This window comes from Pan troglodytes, chromosome 19 (genome assembly GCF_028858775.2).
Source record: "Pan troglodytes isolate AG18354 chromosome 19, NHGRI_mPanTro3-v2.0_pri, whole genome shotgun sequence".
In the NCBI taxonomy this organism is placed as follows: Eukaryota; Metazoa; Chordata; class Mammalia; order Primates; family Hominidae; genus Pan; species Pan troglodytes.
The window spans coordinates 27132965-27153080 of NC_072417.2; the positions used below are offsets into that span (position 1 = coordinate 27132965).

At 41.3% G+C, this 20116-nt stretch overlaps 1 protein-coding gene across 2 annotated transcripts; it reads left to right on the forward strand.

The window, feature by feature from the left end:
• Positions 1-633: 633 nt before the first annotated feature.
• Positions 634-10539, forward strand: KRT39 (keratin 39). 2 transcript variants are annotated; one of them, XR_010153224.1, is made up of 8 exons: positions 634-1366; positions 3286-3368; positions 4030-4186; positions 5249-5410; positions 5525-5650; positions 7314-7534; positions 8956-9309; positions 9972-10539. XR_010153224.1 is itself a non-coding variant. In XM_054670908.2 (7 exons), the coding sequence occupies exons 1-7, from the start codon at positions 899-901 to the stop codon at positions 9212-9214; spliced, it is 1476 nt and encodes a 491-aa protein (XP_054526883.1). In that variant the 5' UTR covers positions 634-898; the 3' UTR covers positions 9215-9398. The 2 variants fall into 2 exon arrangements, 1 of the variants encoding a protein (XP_054526883.1); XM_054670908.2 differs by lacking the exon at positions 9972-10539 and having other exon boundaries at positions 8956-9398.
• Positions 10540-20116: the final 9577 nt, after the last annotated feature.

Below are 20116 nucleotides of genomic sequence, written 5' to 3' on the forward strand. Positions count from 1 at the left end.
TTTCAATGAATCCTATTTAAACATCCAGTATAAACCAACACTGTGATACATTTTTATCTAATGTAATACCACAAGCAAACACCAAGCACTAAAAATGTTATAAAATGTGGACTTTGGAAAACCAAAAGAGAGCTAGTCTCTTTTCCAAGAAATTTCTTATTAGCAATCAAACCCTACCTTTTCCCCATGCTTTTATTTTATTTCATATTTTATTTATATTTTATTTTATGTTATTACATTTTATGGAAAGCTAAAACATAAATCTAGCAATTATCTTTAAAACAAGACTTTTAAAAGACTAACATTTTAATTCATACTCACATTGTCCTGACACTGAAAATGGGGAAACCATTTGGGCAGAACAAACTAAAATATTGACTTCTGATTTCTAAGTTTACCAATAATTATTAGACATTAATAGTTTCCCTTTTCTAGAGAAGAAAGGAAAAGAAGGATGAACTCATTCCTGGTTAAGCTCAGTGCCAAGTGGAGAGGTCAACAAGAATGTAATGAACTTAGTATACTCACACCTGCTTAATAATGGATGCTGTTAGGACAGTTCCTTTTGAAGACATAATTTGAAGCTCTGGGTCCAATAGACAAGTAGTAGTTATGATGGGTAATAACTTACTAACAGCCTAAATGCACATTTTTATGAGACAAATAACTCTTCTTAAGCAAGTAAAAAGCAGACTAATAAGATGTTCCTACAGGATTTGATATAAACCTGAGAAAGGAAAACATCCCACCTGTGTGACACCACGTAGAAGAGAGGCTATATAAGCACTTCAAAGAGGAAAACACCAAGAGCCTTGGAATTCAGACTCTGTGGAGGTGGCTTGAGCTTTTCATCCTGGTGACCACAGACCTGGAAACAAACTAAAGCCAGACACATACTATGGACACAAAGGGCTGTACAACAACCAATTCTCCTTCAACCCCATGTCAAAACTGCTCTAGGATTACAAATGTTAATACCATCTCTTCTAACAACGGCTGCCATCCTGGTGGCCTTACAGTCAACAACTGTCAACCAGCTGGCCACGTTCTCAGAATTCCCTGGGACCAGGGCTGCCAACCCACTCCTCGCTTTTGTCGCAAGCCCGTCTACCTAATGAACAACTTCAATGCCCGTTTTTCTCTGGATGACTGCAGCTGGTATGGTGAAGGCATCAACAGTAATGAGAAGGAGACCATGCACATCTTGAACGAGCGCCTTGCTAACTACCTGCAAAAGGTGCGAATGCTAGAACGAGAGAATGCTGAACTGGAATCTAAAATCCAGGAAGAAAGTAACAAAGAGCTCCCTGTTCTATGTCCTGATTACCTGTCTTACTACACTACCATTGAGGAGCTCCAGCAGAAGGTAAGATTCCTAAGAACCTGTTTAATCGTGTTGTGAATTAATGGTTTCCAAGCAACAGTTATTTGCTAAACTTTAATATTTTTTGTTCAGTTGATGCTGAAAAATTTTTTGAAGAATAGAAAAATTTCTTGAGTGAAATTGTCATCTTGAGGCAGCATTCAGAGTCTGATAGTATTTCTGGTCAGGCGCAGTGATGCACACCTGTAATCCTAACACTTTGGGAGGCTGAAGCAGACAGATCACTTGAGCCCAGGAGTTCTAGACCATCCTGGGCAACATGATGAAATTCCATCCTTACACACACACACACACACATACACACACACACAAAAAAATTAGATGGGCATGGTGGCACATGCCTGTGGTCCCAGCTACTTGGGAGGCTGAGGTGGGAGGATCACTCGAGCCCAAGAGGTTGAGGCTGCCATGAGCCAAGATCCTGCCACTGCACTCCAGCCCAGACAAAAGTGAGACTCTGTCTTTAAAAATCAGAAACAAAAAGAAGAGTCTCATGGTGTTTCCTTTCTCCAGAAATACACTCTACCATTATAACTAGATGACTCAGGACCAAAAGATGTTAACAGCAAGTTGTTGCCATTTTTTATTTTTTATTTTTTATTTATTTTTTTTACAGCTAAAATCATTGTTGCCATTTTTTAAATAAAAATAGGGAAACAGAGATCAGAGAAAATAAATTTTGCTTTAATGAGTTTCTAAGCAATTTAGTTTTTATCCATTTTTCAACCATCATCACCTTTTTCTCTTTTTATGCTTATGTTATCATCTCCACATTGCTTGGTTTGTTTCTACACCAAATCCAAGTTTGTTATGCACAGACGTATTCTGCTACTACATATCTGGATTTATTCAGTTTTATTCATTCAATAAATGTTTACTGAGCAGCAACAACATTGGGCCAAACATTGTTCTAGATTCTGGGAAAATACTGGTGACCTTTAAAAAGTCCCTGCCCTCATGGAGTTGACATTCTAGTGGATCATGGTATTTATATAAATTTAGGATGGATTTTATTTTATTTTATATTTATTTATTTATGTATTTATTGAGATGGAGTCTCACTCTGTCACCAGGCTGGAGTGCAATGGCGCGATCTCTGCTCGCTGCAACCTCCAGCTCCCGGGTTCAAGCGATTCTCCCTCCTCTGCCTCTCGAGTAGCTGGGTCTACAGGCACGCACCACCACACCTAGATAATTTTTGTATTTTTTTTTTTTTTTTTGAGACGGAGTCTCGCTCTGTCTCCCAGGCTGCAGTACAGTGGCGCGATCTCGGCTCACTGCTAGCTCCGCTTCCTGGGTTCATGCCATTCTCCTGCCTCAGCCTCCCGAGTAGCTGGGACTACAGGCACCCGCCACCACGCCCGGCTAATTTTTTTTTTTTTTTTTTTTTTTTTTAGTAGAGACGGGGTTTCACCGTGTTAGCCAGGATGGTCTTGATCTCCTGACCTCGTGATCCACCCGCCTCGGCCTCCCAAAGTGCTGGGATTACAGGCGTGAGCCACTGCGCCCGGCCAATTTTTGTATTTTTTAGTAGAGACAGGGTTTCACCATGTTGGCCAGGATGGTCTTGATCTCTTGACCTCGTGATCCGCCCGCCTCAGCCTCCCAAGTGCTGATATTACATGGGTGAGCCACTGCACTCAGCCTGGATTTTATATTTTAACAACAACAAAAAAAATACTTAAAAGTTTCTAGTTAAGTACTTTTTGCTGATCTTTTAGGAAAATAACAGGAAATCTGACTTTCTGAAGTTTTCCAAGCTTCATGAGCATAGCTATGAAGATTAATAAAAAGTCTACTTAGCCTTCCCCTGTTACTTGACACACACACAAGCCCCTTGGTTCTTAAAGAAGGAAATCTTGGTGTTTGCTTCATTTGTGTGTACAATCTCTTAATTCTAGATCTTGTGTACCAAGGCCGAGAATTCCAGACTGGTCTTGCAAATTGACAACACCAAACTGACTGCAGATGACTTGAGAGCCAAGTAAGCCCACCTAACACCGTCATCAATGACAGAGCTCACCCTGAGTCTGACCGAGACGCCCTCAACAAAATTGTCCCCATGTCTACTAACCCTCTTGCCCCAGATGATGTTGGCACAAGCCCAGAAAAGACTTTCAAATTCAATGAATGATTAAGATTAATAACTGCTCACATGTATACAGTACCTATAGTTTCTAACTTGTGAACCCATTTGATTACCTACACAATAGTTCAGTAAAATAGATAGGACTAATATATTGTTACCCTCTTTAAGGTGAGAAATCTGTGGCTTAGTGAGGCTAAGTTACTCACCCAAAGGTAAGCATAACTAGCACAAGTCAAAACCGAAACTTGGACACACGTTTTCTGAGCCCTAATCCAGTGCTTTCTTCACTTACATTGCATTGCCACTAGGGGCAGAGGAAGGACAATAAATTCCCATATCTCAAAGGATAGCAATGTAGATCCCCCTAGCAAACTAATTTGGGAATCATAATTAAGTTATGATCTATATCAAATGGTTTCACCTCCAAAGAGAATAAAACTTCTAATAGAAATACACTAAGTGAGGTGCCCAGAGCAAAATGCAGATGAGAGTTCTGCTTGGCTTGGTTTGCATCATCTCCTTCAGATGTCTCTCTTTTCCCATCTGGTTTTTAAAGATATGAAGCTGAGGTGTCTCTACGCCAGCTGGTAGAGTCAGATGCCAATGGCCTCAAGCAGATCCTGAATGTGCTGACCCTGGGCAAGGCCGACCTAGAGGCACAAGTCCAGTCTCTGAAAGAGGAGCTCCTTTGCCTCAAGAACAACCACAAAGAGGTGAGAGAAAGACCAATAGAGTAATCACAAGCTAAGTCCCTAAAAGTAGCATCAGTTCCTTTGAGTTGCACCTGACAAAGGGTGTGCCCGCTTGTATTAGTTTGTTCTCACACTGCTATAAAGAAATAACTGAGAGTAGGTAATTTATAAAGGAAAGAAGTGTAACTGAGTCACAGTTCCACATGGCTGGGGAGGCCTCAGGAAACTTACAATCATGGCTTAAGGGGAAGCAGGCACATCTCACTTGGCAACAGGAGACAGAGAGAGACCAAAGGGGGAAGAGCCCTTTATAAAACTATCAGATCTTGTGAGAACTCACTCACTATCCTAAGAACAGCATGGGGGACACCACCCCCATGATCCAATCACCTCCCACTAGGTCCCTCCCTTGACACATGGGAATTATGGGAATTACAATTCGAGATGAGATTTGGGTGGGGACACAGAGCCAAACCACTGCTACGTACTACTCTGGTTTAGCCCTGAAAATACCTACTGCTACTAGCACTGGTTCAAGGTAGTATTTCAAATCCACTGGCTCCAACACAATATCTGGAGCCATAAGGGGAAGAAAGGCCTCCAACATCCCCTCCAGCTTTTCTACAAGAAGGAACCCAATTTTTCTGTCCTTACAGTCTTCCCATGTTTGTAGGCATCCCTACACAGGCTTCTGCCACCTCCCATTGGTACAAGTCAATATTGGTGCAAGTCAATATTGGCACAATCCCGTATTTGCACCATAGAGACTATAATCTCTCATGATCAATTCCACCTTTATCCTGTTTCACCCATTATCCAGCCCTGGAAATGATCTAAATTTTTTGGAACTCTGGTCTTGCTACTCATTTTTTTTAATTTTGCACACATTTAAACACACAGTCCTACCTGAAAGAGTCTTAAATCATTTTATAGCATCTCAATAACACCTGTAAATCATGTATTCCTTTGTTGTGGGCTATATTTTAGACACAATTAAGCTAAATCGTAGCAGTTAGAGTGAAACAAGAACACAAAGGGGTTATCTGTTCACCAAGTGACTTCACAGTCTTTTTCTTTCCTTAGGAAATCAATTCTTTACAGTGTCAGCTTGGGGAGAGACTTGACATTGAAGTGACTGCTGCCCCTTCTGCTGACCTAAACCAGGTTCTACAAGAAATGAGATGTCAATATGAGTCCATCATGGAGACAAACCGCAAAGATGTGGAACAGTGGTTCAACACGCAGGTGGGGGATATAGAAAAGTCAAAAACAATAAGCTGATGCTGCATTTCTAGGGCCCTTTAATCAAAGTCATGTTTTCCTCCCATAATATTCTCAGTCTCTGGCTGTGTGTTTCAGATAGAGGAGCTGAATCAACAAGTGGTGACCAGCTCTCAACAGCAGCAATGCTGCCAAAAGGAGATCATAGAACTGAGACGCAGTGTGAACACTCTGGAGGTTGAACTGCAGGCCCAGCATCGAATGGTACTGAGCAAGCTGACCAAGCCTAGCTCAGCAAAGATGGAAACAGTCCCTTACACCTGTGTGTTGCAGTATTTCCCAAACTGTGTCTTTCAGAACAATAGTTCCTCATTTGTTAAAGCGTCTATGGCTGAAAAAGAGCTTTGTGGCCAAATAAGTCTACGAAATGCTGGACTAAACCAAGGTTAAACAGGGTGCCTTCCTGTGAGCCATTAATAAGCTAATATACACCATGAATCTCCAAGAAGGGGGTATGTGGTATTCAGCATTCCAAAACTTATTTGACTGTGGATCCCCCCACTTTTTTTAGAACATCTCATGGTATTAATGATTCATGAAGTACACTTTGGGAAACACTGGGAGAGCATTTTATTATATGCAAAGCATTTTTACAAGCTATCACATGAGATTTATAAAGCAATCCTAAGAGGGGGGGTGGCATAATTATTAACGAATGTTACAGATGAGGCTCCAAGAGCTAAAGTGATTTTCCCAAGCAAATCCAAGGTAAGTTTCAGCCCACCTATTTTATAGAGACACTGAGATCCTGAGACATTAAGAAACTCATCCAAAGTCACAAAAGAAATAAGAGTCTGAGCCAGAGTTTAGATTCCAAAGCCAGTATCATTCTGTCTCATGATAATGCCTCTCTGAAGTAGAGAATTGCTTACATGCTCTGATGTGAAGGCTTTTGGGAAGACCTTGCCCCACACTGGTTTTGTCACCAGCTAGTCATGTGACCTTGGACAACATATTGAACCACTTGAACCTCAGTTTTCTCATCTATAAAAATTGGGATAATCATGCAAATAATAGGCGATTAAAACCTAAAATCCCATCATTATCCATAGACTTACAGAATGATAGAGCAAGAATGAAATTTACTCATCAGTTTCAACTTTCATATTTTACATATAAAGGAATTGATCTGGTGGATAAATTGTATATGGTAAAACATTGCTTGCTTCCTTTTTTAAGACACGAACACTCACTGAATGAAGTGCCATAGTAATGCTTTTTTTTTTTTTTCTTTTTGAGATGGAGTCTCACTCTGTCGCCCAGACTGGACAGCAGTGGCACGATCTCGGGTCACTGCAACCTCCACCTCCCGGGTTCAAGCAATTCTCTGCCTTAGCCTCCCAAGTAGCTGGGATTACAGGTGCCCACCACAACACCCAGCTAATTTTTTGTATTTTTAGTAGAGACGGGGTTTCACCATCTTGGCCAGGCTGGTCTTGAACTCCTGACCTTGTGATCCACCCACCTTGGCCTCCCAAAGTGCTGGGATTATAGGCGTGAGCCACTGCGCCCAGCCAGTAATGCATTTTTAATGCCTGGGTGTGCATTAAGTTATTATTTTTTCTCTCCTAAGTAGGAAAGTGTGGTGCGAGATTATTGGTTGGTCAAGAAAGAGAAAGTGAAACAAATACTTACAGAGAAGCAAAAAGAGAAAGAGAGAAAGAGGGAAGAGATAAAGGAAAGCAGATTTTAGCATAGTTGATCATTTGGGTTTTGGATTTATTTGATTAGGAAACAATAAATAAAGTTCTTGGAGATCTATCAGTAGTGTCACAAAGAAACCATTTTTTTTAAATGATACAGGTCACAGGTGACCTGGGCTTAAAGGAGTCATCATTATAAATCCTACTATCCTTCTCCATGGTAGAGAGATTCCCAAGAGCGCATCCTAACGGAGACAGAGGCTCGCTACACGGCCTTGCTGACCCAGATCCAGAGTCTGATTGATAACCTGGAAGCTCAGCTGGCAGAGATCCGGTGTGCCCTGGAAAGACAGAATCAAGAATACGAGATCCTGCTGGACGTCAAGTCCCGGCTGGAGTGTGAGATTACCACATACCGCAGCCTTCTGGAGAGCTCGGATGGCAAGTACGTAAAATAACAGCAACTTCTATGACAAAAAAGTGCAAATGAACGCAGATATATGTACTGCCACTGGCAACAGGGGTCAAGTGCTTTGTTTGACCTTCTTGCCAGTGATGGGGAGCTTGGACAGAGGCATCCACACACCCTCTCAAGCTGTGCCATGAGGAAGACTTGCAATTGTAACCTTATCCAAATTTGAGGCATTGGCTGACCTGAGCTGTTCTGAAGAGCCCATGGGCCAGGTTAATTTCTTATAGGTTGCTTACCTTCTTAGAGTTTTAAAAATTACTAGAGAAAAAATGATTTCCCCATAGATGAATATTCCTGGTGACCATTACAGATGTTTCCTCACTGAGATGAACGTCTGATTTTCATGAGCTTGTACAAAACAACCCAGGCTCCTTTGGAGGAACATTCTGCTCAGGCTGAAACCCCTAACCCTATCTAGCCACTAGTCCTTGAGGCCAACAGAAGCATGTACACATGTATGTTTTAGCATCTTTTTTAAAAAATAAAAGTTATAATTTTTGTAAGCAATAAGAAGCTAACCAACCCATAAGTAAACATATATGGAGGATGAGTTCTTTGAAGCAACTCAGTCGAAACTAAAACCCCAGAGACTTAGTTACAATTGCAAAGGAGACCTACTTCCCGAAAATAATCAGTGAACTCTTCACAGCATTCTTTTAATTGGCATGACCACATTATATGAGCACAATGGTCATCAATGCTGTCACCTTTAGGAGCCGTGATCATATACCAAAATACCTCGAATCATCAAAGAAAGATTATGTTTATAAAAAGAGTGTTTACTATGAACTGCTTTTTACTTCAGTTCTCTAAAAACTATGCATAGACAGCCAGAAGGCACTTTGAAGCTTCCTGATGACACAGTGAGGACTCTTTCATAGCTGGGGTTCAGGCCACCACTATTAGTATGACTAACTCCTCAATGAGAAAAATATCTGGTTAATTTCCATTCCTCGGATAATAATGCCCTCAACTTGTTCCTTATCACTGTTGATCCTGTGGGTTTAGTTTCCATTATATCCATTCTGCAGATGAAAAACTAAAGGTTGAGTACGTTAAATGACTTAGCTGAGGTCACCAGCTGGTAAAGGACAGAGCTGGTCTCTGCCTCAGTCTTTTGACTGCTAGTGCAGTATTCTTTCCACAATGTGACGGTATTGACTAATGGAAACTTACATAATCGAATACTTCTAAACCTAGGATGCTGATTTCCAATGGATTTGATCTGATTCTTTTTCTTCCAGTAACTACAGTACAAAATAAATGAATAAGCATTTAGAAGTATGTACTTGTCTTGAGCAACAAGTGTTAAAAAAATTAGCCACAATCATTTTTCTCCATGACCATCATCGCCTTCCCTCAATCACAGCTAAAATTGTGTTTTTTTTCCTTAGGCGTCCCTGTTACCCACGTGCCACCAAATGTGAGCCTTCCCCTTGGACATCTTGTAAGTCCGGAGCCATAGAAAGCACGGCCCCAGCTTGCACATCCTCATCCCCCTGCAGCTTAAAGGAGCACCGCAGTGCCTGTGGACCCCTGTCCCGGATACTGGTTAAAATTTGCACCATCACCAAGGAGATTAAGGATGGGAAGGTCATTTCTTCTTACGAGCATGTGCAGCCTTGTTTCATCATCAGACCTGCCAAAGTCTAACATCCCAAGGTGATGAAAATGACCCACATTTATGAAACAGAGGCCAATACATGCTCCTGCCAGAGAGGTTTAAGAAAACTCCCCAGTCCCTTAAGGTACTTAGTTTCTTACTACTACAGCGGGTCCCCATTGCTAGGTAGAATATCTTTTATTCTGCTCCTTCCCTAACTCACCACTGCTAACATGATAATAAATTACATTTCTCTGGAAGGACGTTTTGCATTTATCTGAGGGATGGGAACTGATTTGTAAGCACCCAGGAAGATGGCCTACATTGCTTGACTACGCAGGTGATTGATGGGCAGGTCTCTCTCTTGTTTACTCAGGCCTTGTTTACTGACATTCCTCCTTAGAGCCAGTCAGACAAGTTTAGGGTTGTTTTTGGCCACTGGCACCTGAAGGTGAAAAGCTACAACCTTCCCTTCTAAATGTCTTTGGATACAGAAAGAAACATACATGGGAACAGTATAAATAGGGGAAAAGATCTTTAATATTTAATTCACTTGTGTAGATAGTCACGAGTATGGATCCTATTAAACTCTGCTGTCTTAATTATGATTTATCTATACTAACATACTTTACCTTTCCAAAGATATTTTTTTAAATGTCCATGGTCTCCAAAACTTTGTGACCTATTAGGCTCTCCAAATATTTTATTCGAGAATCAGATAAGTTGTGGGAGTGAATCTAGAACACTTTGAAGAAATAGCATGGGTCTTTTCATTAAACATTTGCTATTTCTCTTTCTATTCTTTAGGGAATGGGAGTTTGTTCTGATTGTTTGACAAGGAACATTTAGCTGGAATTCTCAAGAAATAACCCTTCTTCCCCTCCCTGTGAAGAGTGACAAAGAAAAACATAGCTTAGATTCCTGCTTCAATCTATCCATCAGAGTAAATGGACATAATATCCACACATTTTGCAGAAAAGCAATAGTGAATAATTGCTGCTTGTAAGTGCAAGGCAGTCCCAATGTGAGAAGGCATCATTTATATACCAGCCATCATCACAGCTTCTTACAGGATAGTCTCAGAATATGTAAGTCATTCCTGACAATAATCATTGGACATTGCCAGAGGTTTTAAGAAATAATTCAAAATCAAACACAGATGGGTAGTCAAAAGGCCTGAAGTCCTACACCTGCATTTCCCAGCTGTGACCTTGGGGAAAACATTTAGACTTCCTCAAATTTAATTTCTGTGTTTGTTAAATGAGGATCATGCCTACTTCACAGGGTTGTTGTGAAGATCAAATGAAATGGTTTATGTGACACTGCTTTGAATGCTGGAAAGCACCACCCAATGTAATTTTTATGTAAGTTTTGCTTTTAGCTACAGCCCTAGACCTATTTTTGTAATTATCTCATTTTAAAATTCTTTCTTCATGAATTTAGTTATCCAGTCATGATTTTGGAGTTTTAATAGTGTTTAACTTTTAGGAGAAAAAAAAACATGATTTCCTGTGATCAGGCCCACAATTCTACTCAATAAAGCATTTTTCAGTTCTTAGGGTATGTATTGCATATCAATGAGTCAATAATGCCTGATGCCCACATCAAAGACACATGCATTGTGTAACTTACAGCTTGATGATTTACTTCCTCCAGACAAGTAGCAACTTACACTAGGCAAGTGGAATGCAGAACTCCCAGAATGACCTCTTTTAAATCAATAATTTCTCTCTCATCTAAGTGGGCAGAGTACCTCCGGTCAGTAGTTAACTGCGTACTATCTCAGGCTGCAGGATGAAAATGTGGAAAGAGCATGGAACTGGGATTCAGAAACCTTGGGACGGAGTCTCAATCCAGCCTGGGCATGTATGACCTCGAGTAAATAGGATATAACAATATAAGCCCTGCCTACCACACGGCTGCAAGGATAAAATGGAATAATAATGGTGAAAGGGTCTCGTAAACTGTAAGGTGCTTTGCAGAAGGGCATTCCTATTCCCTATATTGAAACCTAGACACATCATTTCCATCAACACCTTCTTCCTTTCTTTCTGGTTCAGTGCTGGGCCCAGGTGGACCTTGATATATATCATCCACACTAAAATCTGCTCCGAGCTACAAAATTAGGGTTGAGGAATCTCACTGGACTCAAGCTAAGATTGAACTGATGCAGCAGTGCCATTTTCAGTTTATCCTAGAAGTAGGATGCCTTCCTCCTATGGAGAGCAAAATATCCCCCATGCCATTCATGGTTTTAAAAAATATATGATTATAAGCTGCACAGTAAAGAGGGGAGTTAGCCACTCGAAGGCTTGCAGTTTTTTGTTTTTTTTTTAAGTGTCTTCTTCGTATAAGAGAAAGTAAAACCATTTGCTGGTTGTATGCATGTGGTCAAAACTTTTAAAGGCACTAAGGAGACTGGATTTTTACTAGGAGGCTAAATAAGTATCCTACACAGCCACAGGAGGAAATTTAAGGTTTTATGACAGTTCAGCATAAGTCAGCAGCTAGAGCAGAAAAGGGGCTCGTGGGGAGGGAAAGTGTAATTTTAGCACAGTTCGAAAGACAACCATGAATCAGGAAACACAGCATGCTGTCCAGAGCCTGAGGTCAAATCCTATATCTCTGCTTCTCACTCTGAGGGTCCATAATTATATTTCTTAAAAAGGTAGATATTTTAGATATATTTTTTCTAGATTTTTTTCCTTTCTTCTTGTTGACTCCACTTCATGTCATAGCTAGTTTAAACTCTTCCAAATACAGAGGTAAGTAACCACGCTTCCCCCTTTCTCCTTGCCTCTCACCCCTTAACTGTCCCCCATCACCTGCCCCCATCACACAGCCCACACCCTTTGCATCCTTACTTCCCAGAGCCAATTCCAGCAATTGCTGATCAGAAGAGACTACCCAGAAACTTTTCCTCCAGAGTTCAGTTAGTGGTAACCCCTTACCTGACGTCCCACCAAAATTTCTCCAGTGTGACCCAGAAGCCACCTGCAATTGCATTAATAGGGGAGTCTGTATCATTCAGATTCCTGGGCCTTACCCCAGACCTCCTGTATCTGCATCTCCAGGTGTGGGACCTGGGAATCCAAATTTTAACAAAAGTCTCAGCTGAAGTGTGTGCACGGAATTAAAAGCCACTGCTTTATCACTGATAGGGGGCTTTTGGCTTAAAGATCTGAATGACTTGATGACTTATTTGAGGCTTTTAGATTTGGGCATAGCTTGATAGACAACCACACATGCATATTCCCCCCTCCTTCGTGTCTATTCGCCTGTTTATAAAATGGAGTTAATCAATAATGACCAATAATTTAATAAATATCATCAACTCATTTAATCCTCACAACCCCATCATGAAGTAGATATTATTAATAGCCCCATTTCACAGATGAGGAAACTGCTGGGCAGAAAATTTAACTGACTCATCCATGCCGCACAATAATGGGATTGAATTATCAGTACTTTTATTTCCTTAGAAAGGTCAAATAGCACCTGATACAAGAACAGAAATAATCTGTAGTAGCAACAGCTTGCTTTTCAACCCTTCAAAGCACCCTTCTCCAGCTTGCTCATCACAGCTTCCAGTGAGAATCATCCAAGGAGTCTTTACCCCTCATCCAGAAATGCACAGAATATGTGGATTTTTGAATGCGGAAGGTATTGGATGGCAGCTAATAGCATTTTTAATGCGAGAGATGGAGAATCTGGGGCACAGAAAGAACAGTAACTGGTCCATGGTACGTGGGTCGAAAAGAGGACCAGTGCTCTTTCTTCTGCTCCTCACTCTCCTTGTTCCCCGTCTTCTGCTCCTCGCTCTCCTCGTTCCCAGGCACATCTGTAGTGAACAGGTGTGGACTGAGGCCTAATGTGAAGAACACTGGACCCCAAGACAGTGAGCTCAGGCTCTAACTCTCAGAAGTACCATTTGGCTTCTCTGTGCTTAGACTCTGGGCAGTTACCATGGACTCTTCAAAGCTTACGTCCTTAGTTTCTCTTACAAGCTCTGACATTACTTATCATGTCTAGCTTTCTACCTCTGTAAATAAGAACTGACACCAAAAAAAGTCTTCCAACCCCTGCCCCCACCCCACTTTGCCAGTGTCTTTTAAAGGCAATTGGATGGTATCAGTGAGATCTTCATGTCTTTAGAAGATAATGACTCTATGTTGTTATTAATTCCCATAATTTCCATTTTTCAAACAATGAAGAAAAGTATCTTACTCTAGACAGAAACGGATCCCTTACCTGAGTAAGTTTATCCTATTTCTGTCCATTTTGATTTAAAATTAAAGTTTTTATAATGAAAACACATTTTAAAAGCAAACATCCACTTTAAATGAGAGAAGGGGGGAAACATTAAAATTCAAGAGAAAAGGAAAGTGTCCCCAAAGAGAAGAGAATAGGTCATTATTAGGTTAGGAAGAATTTCTAGGCTGAGGCAATCAGCATCCGTGACACAGACTTGGGTTAGTCTCAGGGCAAGCAAACCTTGAATACATTGTTTCAACACTGTGATCAAATGTCTTTTATAGGAAATGAATCCTCTGGGTATTGGGCTGGCTAGAAATATCTGATCAGTGTGTTCATGAATGATTCACAAGTTTCATGGGAACAACCCACGCACCCAGTTCAAATGGGAACAACCCTGTTTGGCAACATTGAAAGGTTTGCTGTAATTATCCTTTCAGGTTAAACATCATATTTGGAGAGCTTTCCTAGGTGATGCTTTTAAGCCACAGGCTACCACTTACATGCACATGGGAAAAAATGTATATCAATGTTTCTAAACATCTTAAGAAGGCATCGCAATAGCAAAATTTCTGAATATGTTTTCTTGATCCTCTCTCTCTCTCTCTCTCTCTTTCTCTCTCTCTCCCCCCACCCCCCCTTCTTTCTCTCTCTCTGGAACAACCCAATAGTCAAGGCGGACATACTAGTCGTACCTGGAGAAAACATCTCAGACAGTAAGATCTCTTACTTTTTTCAGGAGGAGAGCAAGTTTGGGACTCCCTTCTCTTTTTCCTTCTCCAAAAACAAAAAAAAAAAAACAGAAACAAAAAAGAATCAAAAAGGCCTTTCTGCTAATCCAGAAGCAAAAATTTCCGATATTACAGCTCATTATGGAGGGCCACTGGGCATGCTAGTGCTCAAGAGTATCCTGGAAAGGGTTGTATCCACCCATTTGGTATCTGTGGCCCTTAAAGAAACTGCCTAACTCTACTGACCCAGAAGACCTAGAGAGAGACCATGCTTTGGGCTGAACATCTCTAAACCTGGGTAGCTGGTCATAAAGAACTACCCATCAACTGTATGTAAGAGTAAAAAGGTCTTCTCTCTGCACTTCTGTGGAGGATAAATGTCTGTCAGCTCATTTTCCATTGACCGGAAAAAAATAACTGTGTTCTCTTCCTTCACTGCCACTTTCTAAGAAACACCCCCATCCCCACTCCCAGCATAGACTCTGGTTGCAGGGAGAAGTCTCACAGTGGAAGGTAAATAAAATTACTACCCATGTAAGAGGACTCTGTTAAGTTCAGTGGGGAAAGGAGACTAGGATGAAATCTCAGAACAAGCACCCTTTTAAAGGTATTAGAAAAACCTAGAAAAGAACTTTGGCCACCTTTGTTTAAAAAGCAGAATCATGTACTGATTAATAACACATACTTGAATCTAGACCAGCTGGGTCTCTGATTCCCAGCCCTGCCACATACCATGAGATCTTGGGCAAGTTACTTAATCTCTCTATTTCCTCATCTTTAAAATGGGGCTATTAATAGCATCTACTTCATAGGGCTGAGATGACATCATTAATTAATGCATGCAAAGCTCCTAGAGCACGCCTGGCACCCAGTAACCTTGTTAGTAGGATTGCATTATACTGCTTCGTGAAGCTTACTTCAGTTGGCAAAACAATCACATGAGAGCTAATGAATTATTTCACTTGAGCCAAATGACAATGGCATAGTCATGCAAAGCCATTCTGATAACTAATGAAAGTGCTATATTAAGGATAGAACCTTTCTTTTTAAAAGAAAGCTGAGTCACACCTGACCCAAAGTAAAAACCACATAAAGGTCCAACTCTTCTGTTTTCTAGAATGTTAGGGAGCTCAGTTGTAAAGGACCTCTCCATCATGTATCAACCTTCACAATCTTTGCGGCCAGTAGGAAGAAGATAGCCCTGGAGGAGAAGGGAGAACAGTTTGAAGTCATCCCTGTAACAGGATCACTTTTGTGGACAACTGAAATGACAGGGCAATTCAGAGAGGACTGATGGCCCTTCTCCTAGTACAATATCTGTTACCCTTGTCTCTTGTGGCCCTGATGTTTCCTGGAGTCAGGTTATGGTGTCAATGGAGAAAACAGCTGGAAGGCTTCTCCACCGCCAACACATAATAAAAGTAATCACAGATGCACAGAAGCCACAGTGTCTCCTAGGGCCAAAAAGTAGAAAGAGCAATGCTTCTTTCATTCAATTAAAAACTGATTAAATATTATGCCTCTAGACATTGTGCTACATGCTTTACATGAATTATCTCACTCAATTCTCACAATGGCCCTACCATACTATGGTTATTACCACATTACTAACAAGTGAACTAAGGCTTACAGAAGTTAAGTAATTTGCTCAGTGTCACAGCTAGTAAATGTTAAAGTCAAAATCTGAACAAACTCAAATCCTCTATTCCAAATGCCCAATCAATTAAATAATTACTCAAGTTTGAAAATGTCATACATGTAGCCTAATGAAAGCTATAAAGAATTAAAGAAATAATGCTTGTCTTGGAGGTCTGAAGAAGGTGAGCCATATCCCTGGTGGTTCAAGTGGTTAAGAAAATATTTTAAAAAGAGAAAGTGAGCCCTAAAAACACAACTCAACAGTGTCCAGCCCAATCCAGGAAGGGGCAACACTGAACTCATGAACACCATCTAAGCACGTGTGGACTTGAGGCAGTTTTTCAACCTCATTCCTCAAGACCCCATATCCCTCTTCTAGTTCCATTTTTGACAAAAGCCTTCATATTACAATTGGGTTTCTCTAATTCTTAGGTACAACAAAGAAGGTGCATTGATTTGCAGTTGGGAACTCTGTGTTTGCAAAATGGATCATCTTTCAATGTTAAATTAATAAGTTTGTATTCTGTCTCTTTCATCTGGCACTTAAAAGTCAGGTTACTCTGAGTCAGCTCCTGAGAATCCCTTTGGTTCTGGTGCACTAATAACCCACCAGCCTAAGAACAGACATAGACCACTGTGGCTTCACAAGAAAGTATCACCTTGTGAAGTTCTGCTTTGGAGACCAGATGACCTAACTCAACAGCATCTTCATCTCTTCTCATTCTAACCACAACAATTAGGCTGTTGGATTTGTGTGAAGTTTATTGCTAGAAGATTGGCACACTATAGCCCTGCTCTACTAGATATAAAGCCAAGAGGTCTTGAATGGAGAAGCATCGGGAAAGTGTAGGTCTCATTTCTAACTTAGTTCATATTCATGGCGAGCATAGGCTCAAAACAATGAATGCCGGACATTCATGTTTCCAACAATTTGTGGCTTCATCAGCAATTGTGGGCTGCCAAAGCTGCAGGGGACTTCCTGGTTTTGACCCATCCCAAGAGTAACAGGACACAAGGCTGATAGGATGAAATATCCAAAGTCCACCCCCAGGATTCCATTTTTTTTCTTTTTTTTTTTTGAGACAGAGTTTTGCTCGTGTTGCCCAGGCTGGAGTGCAATGGCACGATCTCGGCTCACCGCAACCTCCACCTCCTGGGTTCAAGTGATTCTCCTGCCTTGGCCTCCCAAGTAGCTAGGATTACAGGCATGCGCCACCATGCCCAGACAATTGTTGTATTTTTTTTTTTTTTTTTTAGTAGAGACAGAGTTTCTCCACGTTGGTCAGGCTGGTCTCGAACTCCTGACCTCAGGTGATCCACCTGCCTTGGCCTCCCAAAGTGCTGGGATTACAGGTGTGAGCAACCACGCCCGCTGCCCCCCCCACCCCCACAGGGTCCCTTTTAAGAAAGGCTACAAATTATAATTAGGGGGATGGTAATCAGAAATGAAATCAAACGTGTTGGGTTCAGAAAAAAACAGAAGATGCTATATTGGTGTATTCAGGAGAGGCACTGGGAGAAATAGACAAAATAAGAAAGAGAAAGGAGCAAAATGGATATGTTTTTGTGGCTGCAGAGTAAGAAGAACCAAGAGGTCATTTGGAGCTCACTTACATGGAACAGAATGTACAGTGGGACTAAGATTGCAGGGACCATGTCCAGCGTCCCAGTTACAGCACCGTCTCTTTGTAGTAATGACACGAAGACTATGTAGTAAATAATAATTAAGGATGAAAGACGAGCTGTGGACAAAGGGTGAGATCAGGAGGGAAATAGGCTTTGGTTGTAAATAAAAAACGCATATTCACATTTGCCCTAATGATGGTTCCCACGTGCCGTGGATCTTCAGGAATAGCCTTCCTTTTATGTAATTTTATGCTTCTCCGTAAAAATTATTTGTAAAATGTTTAATTAAATGTGATTTAAATTCTATAATTTTCTGAGGTATATCATATATATTAATTTGAAAATTTAAAAATCCACCTACAATTTGCCTTTTTAGGGTTTATGAAATATAGTAACTATAACCATCTTTGCTGTTATGCTAATAATTAAAGATCTAGACTAAGTATGTGTATGGAAAATATGTTTTATAAATCACATGGAAAACATATTCTATTCACCTTGATTTAATCTTTGTAGGAGATTGGTCAGAGTGGTGGGAGAAACTATAGGGAAAGGATGCAAACCTTCTGAAAGTTCAGAAGGCTCTGCATAGCTTCAGGGGAGAATAAGCTGAAGGCAGCTATTCTCTGATCCTGAGGCAGAGGGCAAGGAGTAGGTACAAGGAGGTGTAGGGGAATTTATCGTAAACAGGCTTGTTTACTTAGGTTGTCCAGAAACCAACCTTTGATAATCTGTGCACATGACTGCTCCCTGAAAAGGGGAACAATAATGTTAATTACCCGCAGATTGTGTTTGCTCCAGGCTTTCGGCATCGTGTCTGTACTGAATAAAAGCAAGCAGCTTCAGCTGTTCGCAGCTGCTCTCTTCTTTGGCCCTAAGTGCCAGCAGACCCCTAGCTGCTCTTACACTGCATGCCTGTGTTGTCAGTACTCCCTTCATCCGACGCTCGGCCAGGGTCTGCAGGACAGACCTGGCAAATCTTCAGCAAAAATCCATCACCAGAGTTCCTACTGGATGTTTCCCCCACAAACACACACACACTACGATGTTCTACTGCCACTGTAACAAAGTGACATGCATTTCATGGCTCAAAATAACACAAAACACGAATTTACTATCTTACTGTTCTCTATTTCAGAAATCTGACTTGGGACTCAGTGTACTAAAATCAAAGTGTTGGAGGTCCTGGGGGGGATTTGTTTTATTGCCAAACTTTTCCAGCTTTCAGAGGCTGCCCACATTCCTGGGCTTGTCCACCACTTCCATCTTCACCATCAGCCATCTCGTCACCCTTAACTCTGCCTTCATCACATCTCCTTCGCCAACACTGACTGAACCTTCTACTTCCCTCTTCCACCGTTTTTTTTTTTTTTTGAGACGGAGTCTCGCTCTGTCACCCAGGCTGGAGTGCAGTGACGCGATCTTGGCTCACTGCAACCTCCGCCTCCCGGGTTCAAGCCATTCTCCTGCCTCAGCCTCCGGAGTAGCTGGGATTACAGGTGTGCAGGCATGCAGGCATGTGCCACCATGCCCAGCTAATTTTTGTGGGGTTTTTTGTTTGTTTGTTTGTTCGTTTAGTAGAGACGGGGTTTCACCATGTTGGTCAGGCTGGTCTCGAACCCTTGACCTCGTGATCCACCCACCTTGGCCTCCTAAAGTGCTGGGATTACAGGCGTGAGCCACCGTGCCCAGCACCTCTTCCACTTTTAAAGACATTATGATTATCTTGGGCCCACCTGAATAATTCAGGATACTCTCCCTATTTTAAGGCCAGCTGATTAGCAACCTTAATTCTATTTGTGACTTTAATTACCTTTTTGCCAAGTAACATCAGCTATTCACAGGCTCTGTGTATTAGGACCTGGGCATCCTTCGGGGACCATTATTCTTCCTCCCACACCAAAGGAAACAGAGAGAGGGAGGGGAAAAGAGACAGCCCATGTATTATCTCTCTAAAACCCCAAAACCAAAACTGGAGTAAGCAATAAAGTCACGAGTGTTTAAATTCACGAACCAATCAAGCTTCCCGGTTGCACTTCAACCCTCAGGGAACATTCTGACATAAGGAGAGCATATGTTTAAGGCTATATCTTAACTAATAGTTTGAAGACGTAAACATACTCCATAACCTTGTGGGGTCATCTCTTTAGAGCAACAATAATAACAATTAACATTTACTGAGTGCTTCCAATGTGCCAAAGTGTTAAGTGTTCTCTATGTGCATTTGCTATACAACTACCCATTTTGCAGATGAAGAAAGTGAGGCACGAGAGGTTCACAGCCAGTCACACAGATAGTTAGTGCCACAGCCAGGATTCACACCCAGGACCATGGGACTCCAAATCCTGCACTTTTAACCGTCATGAAAAACTGCCTCTTCCTCCTTTTTTTTTTTTTAACCAATATACACTTTGCAATAATTTATTCCCTAATTGACAGAGCTAGAAGGAAAAGACCAGAGTGGGACCTAACCGAAGGCATTTGGAAATGGCTTTTACCTGTATTTGGAAACTCAAGCCTTCCTAGGGAAGAACTATGAGTTCACTGCTCCACTCTACCTTAAACTCCAGTTATTATAACACGATGTGAACATTCCATATGTTACATTGTTCACATCAAGTTATAATAACTGGCGCTTAAGGTAGAGTGGAGCAGTGAACTCATAGTTCACTGCTAGGGTGGAAAGAGTGCCCGCCCTAAAAT

Bases quoted from the DNA above. Each gene is read 5' to 3' on its own strand.
- KRT39 (XM_054670908.2), top strand. From the start codon at position 899: ATGGACACAAAGGGCTGTACAACAACCAATTCTCCTTCAACCCCATGT. The intron at 5,411-5,524 runs GTGGGGGATATA...TGTGTGTTTCAG, and splicing joins AACAGTGGTTCAACACGCAG to ATAGAGGAGCTGAATCAACA. The intron at 7,535-8,955 runs GTACGTAAAATA...TTTTTTCCTTAG, and splicing joins CTGGAGAGCTCGGATGGCAA to GCGTCCCTGTTACCCACGTG.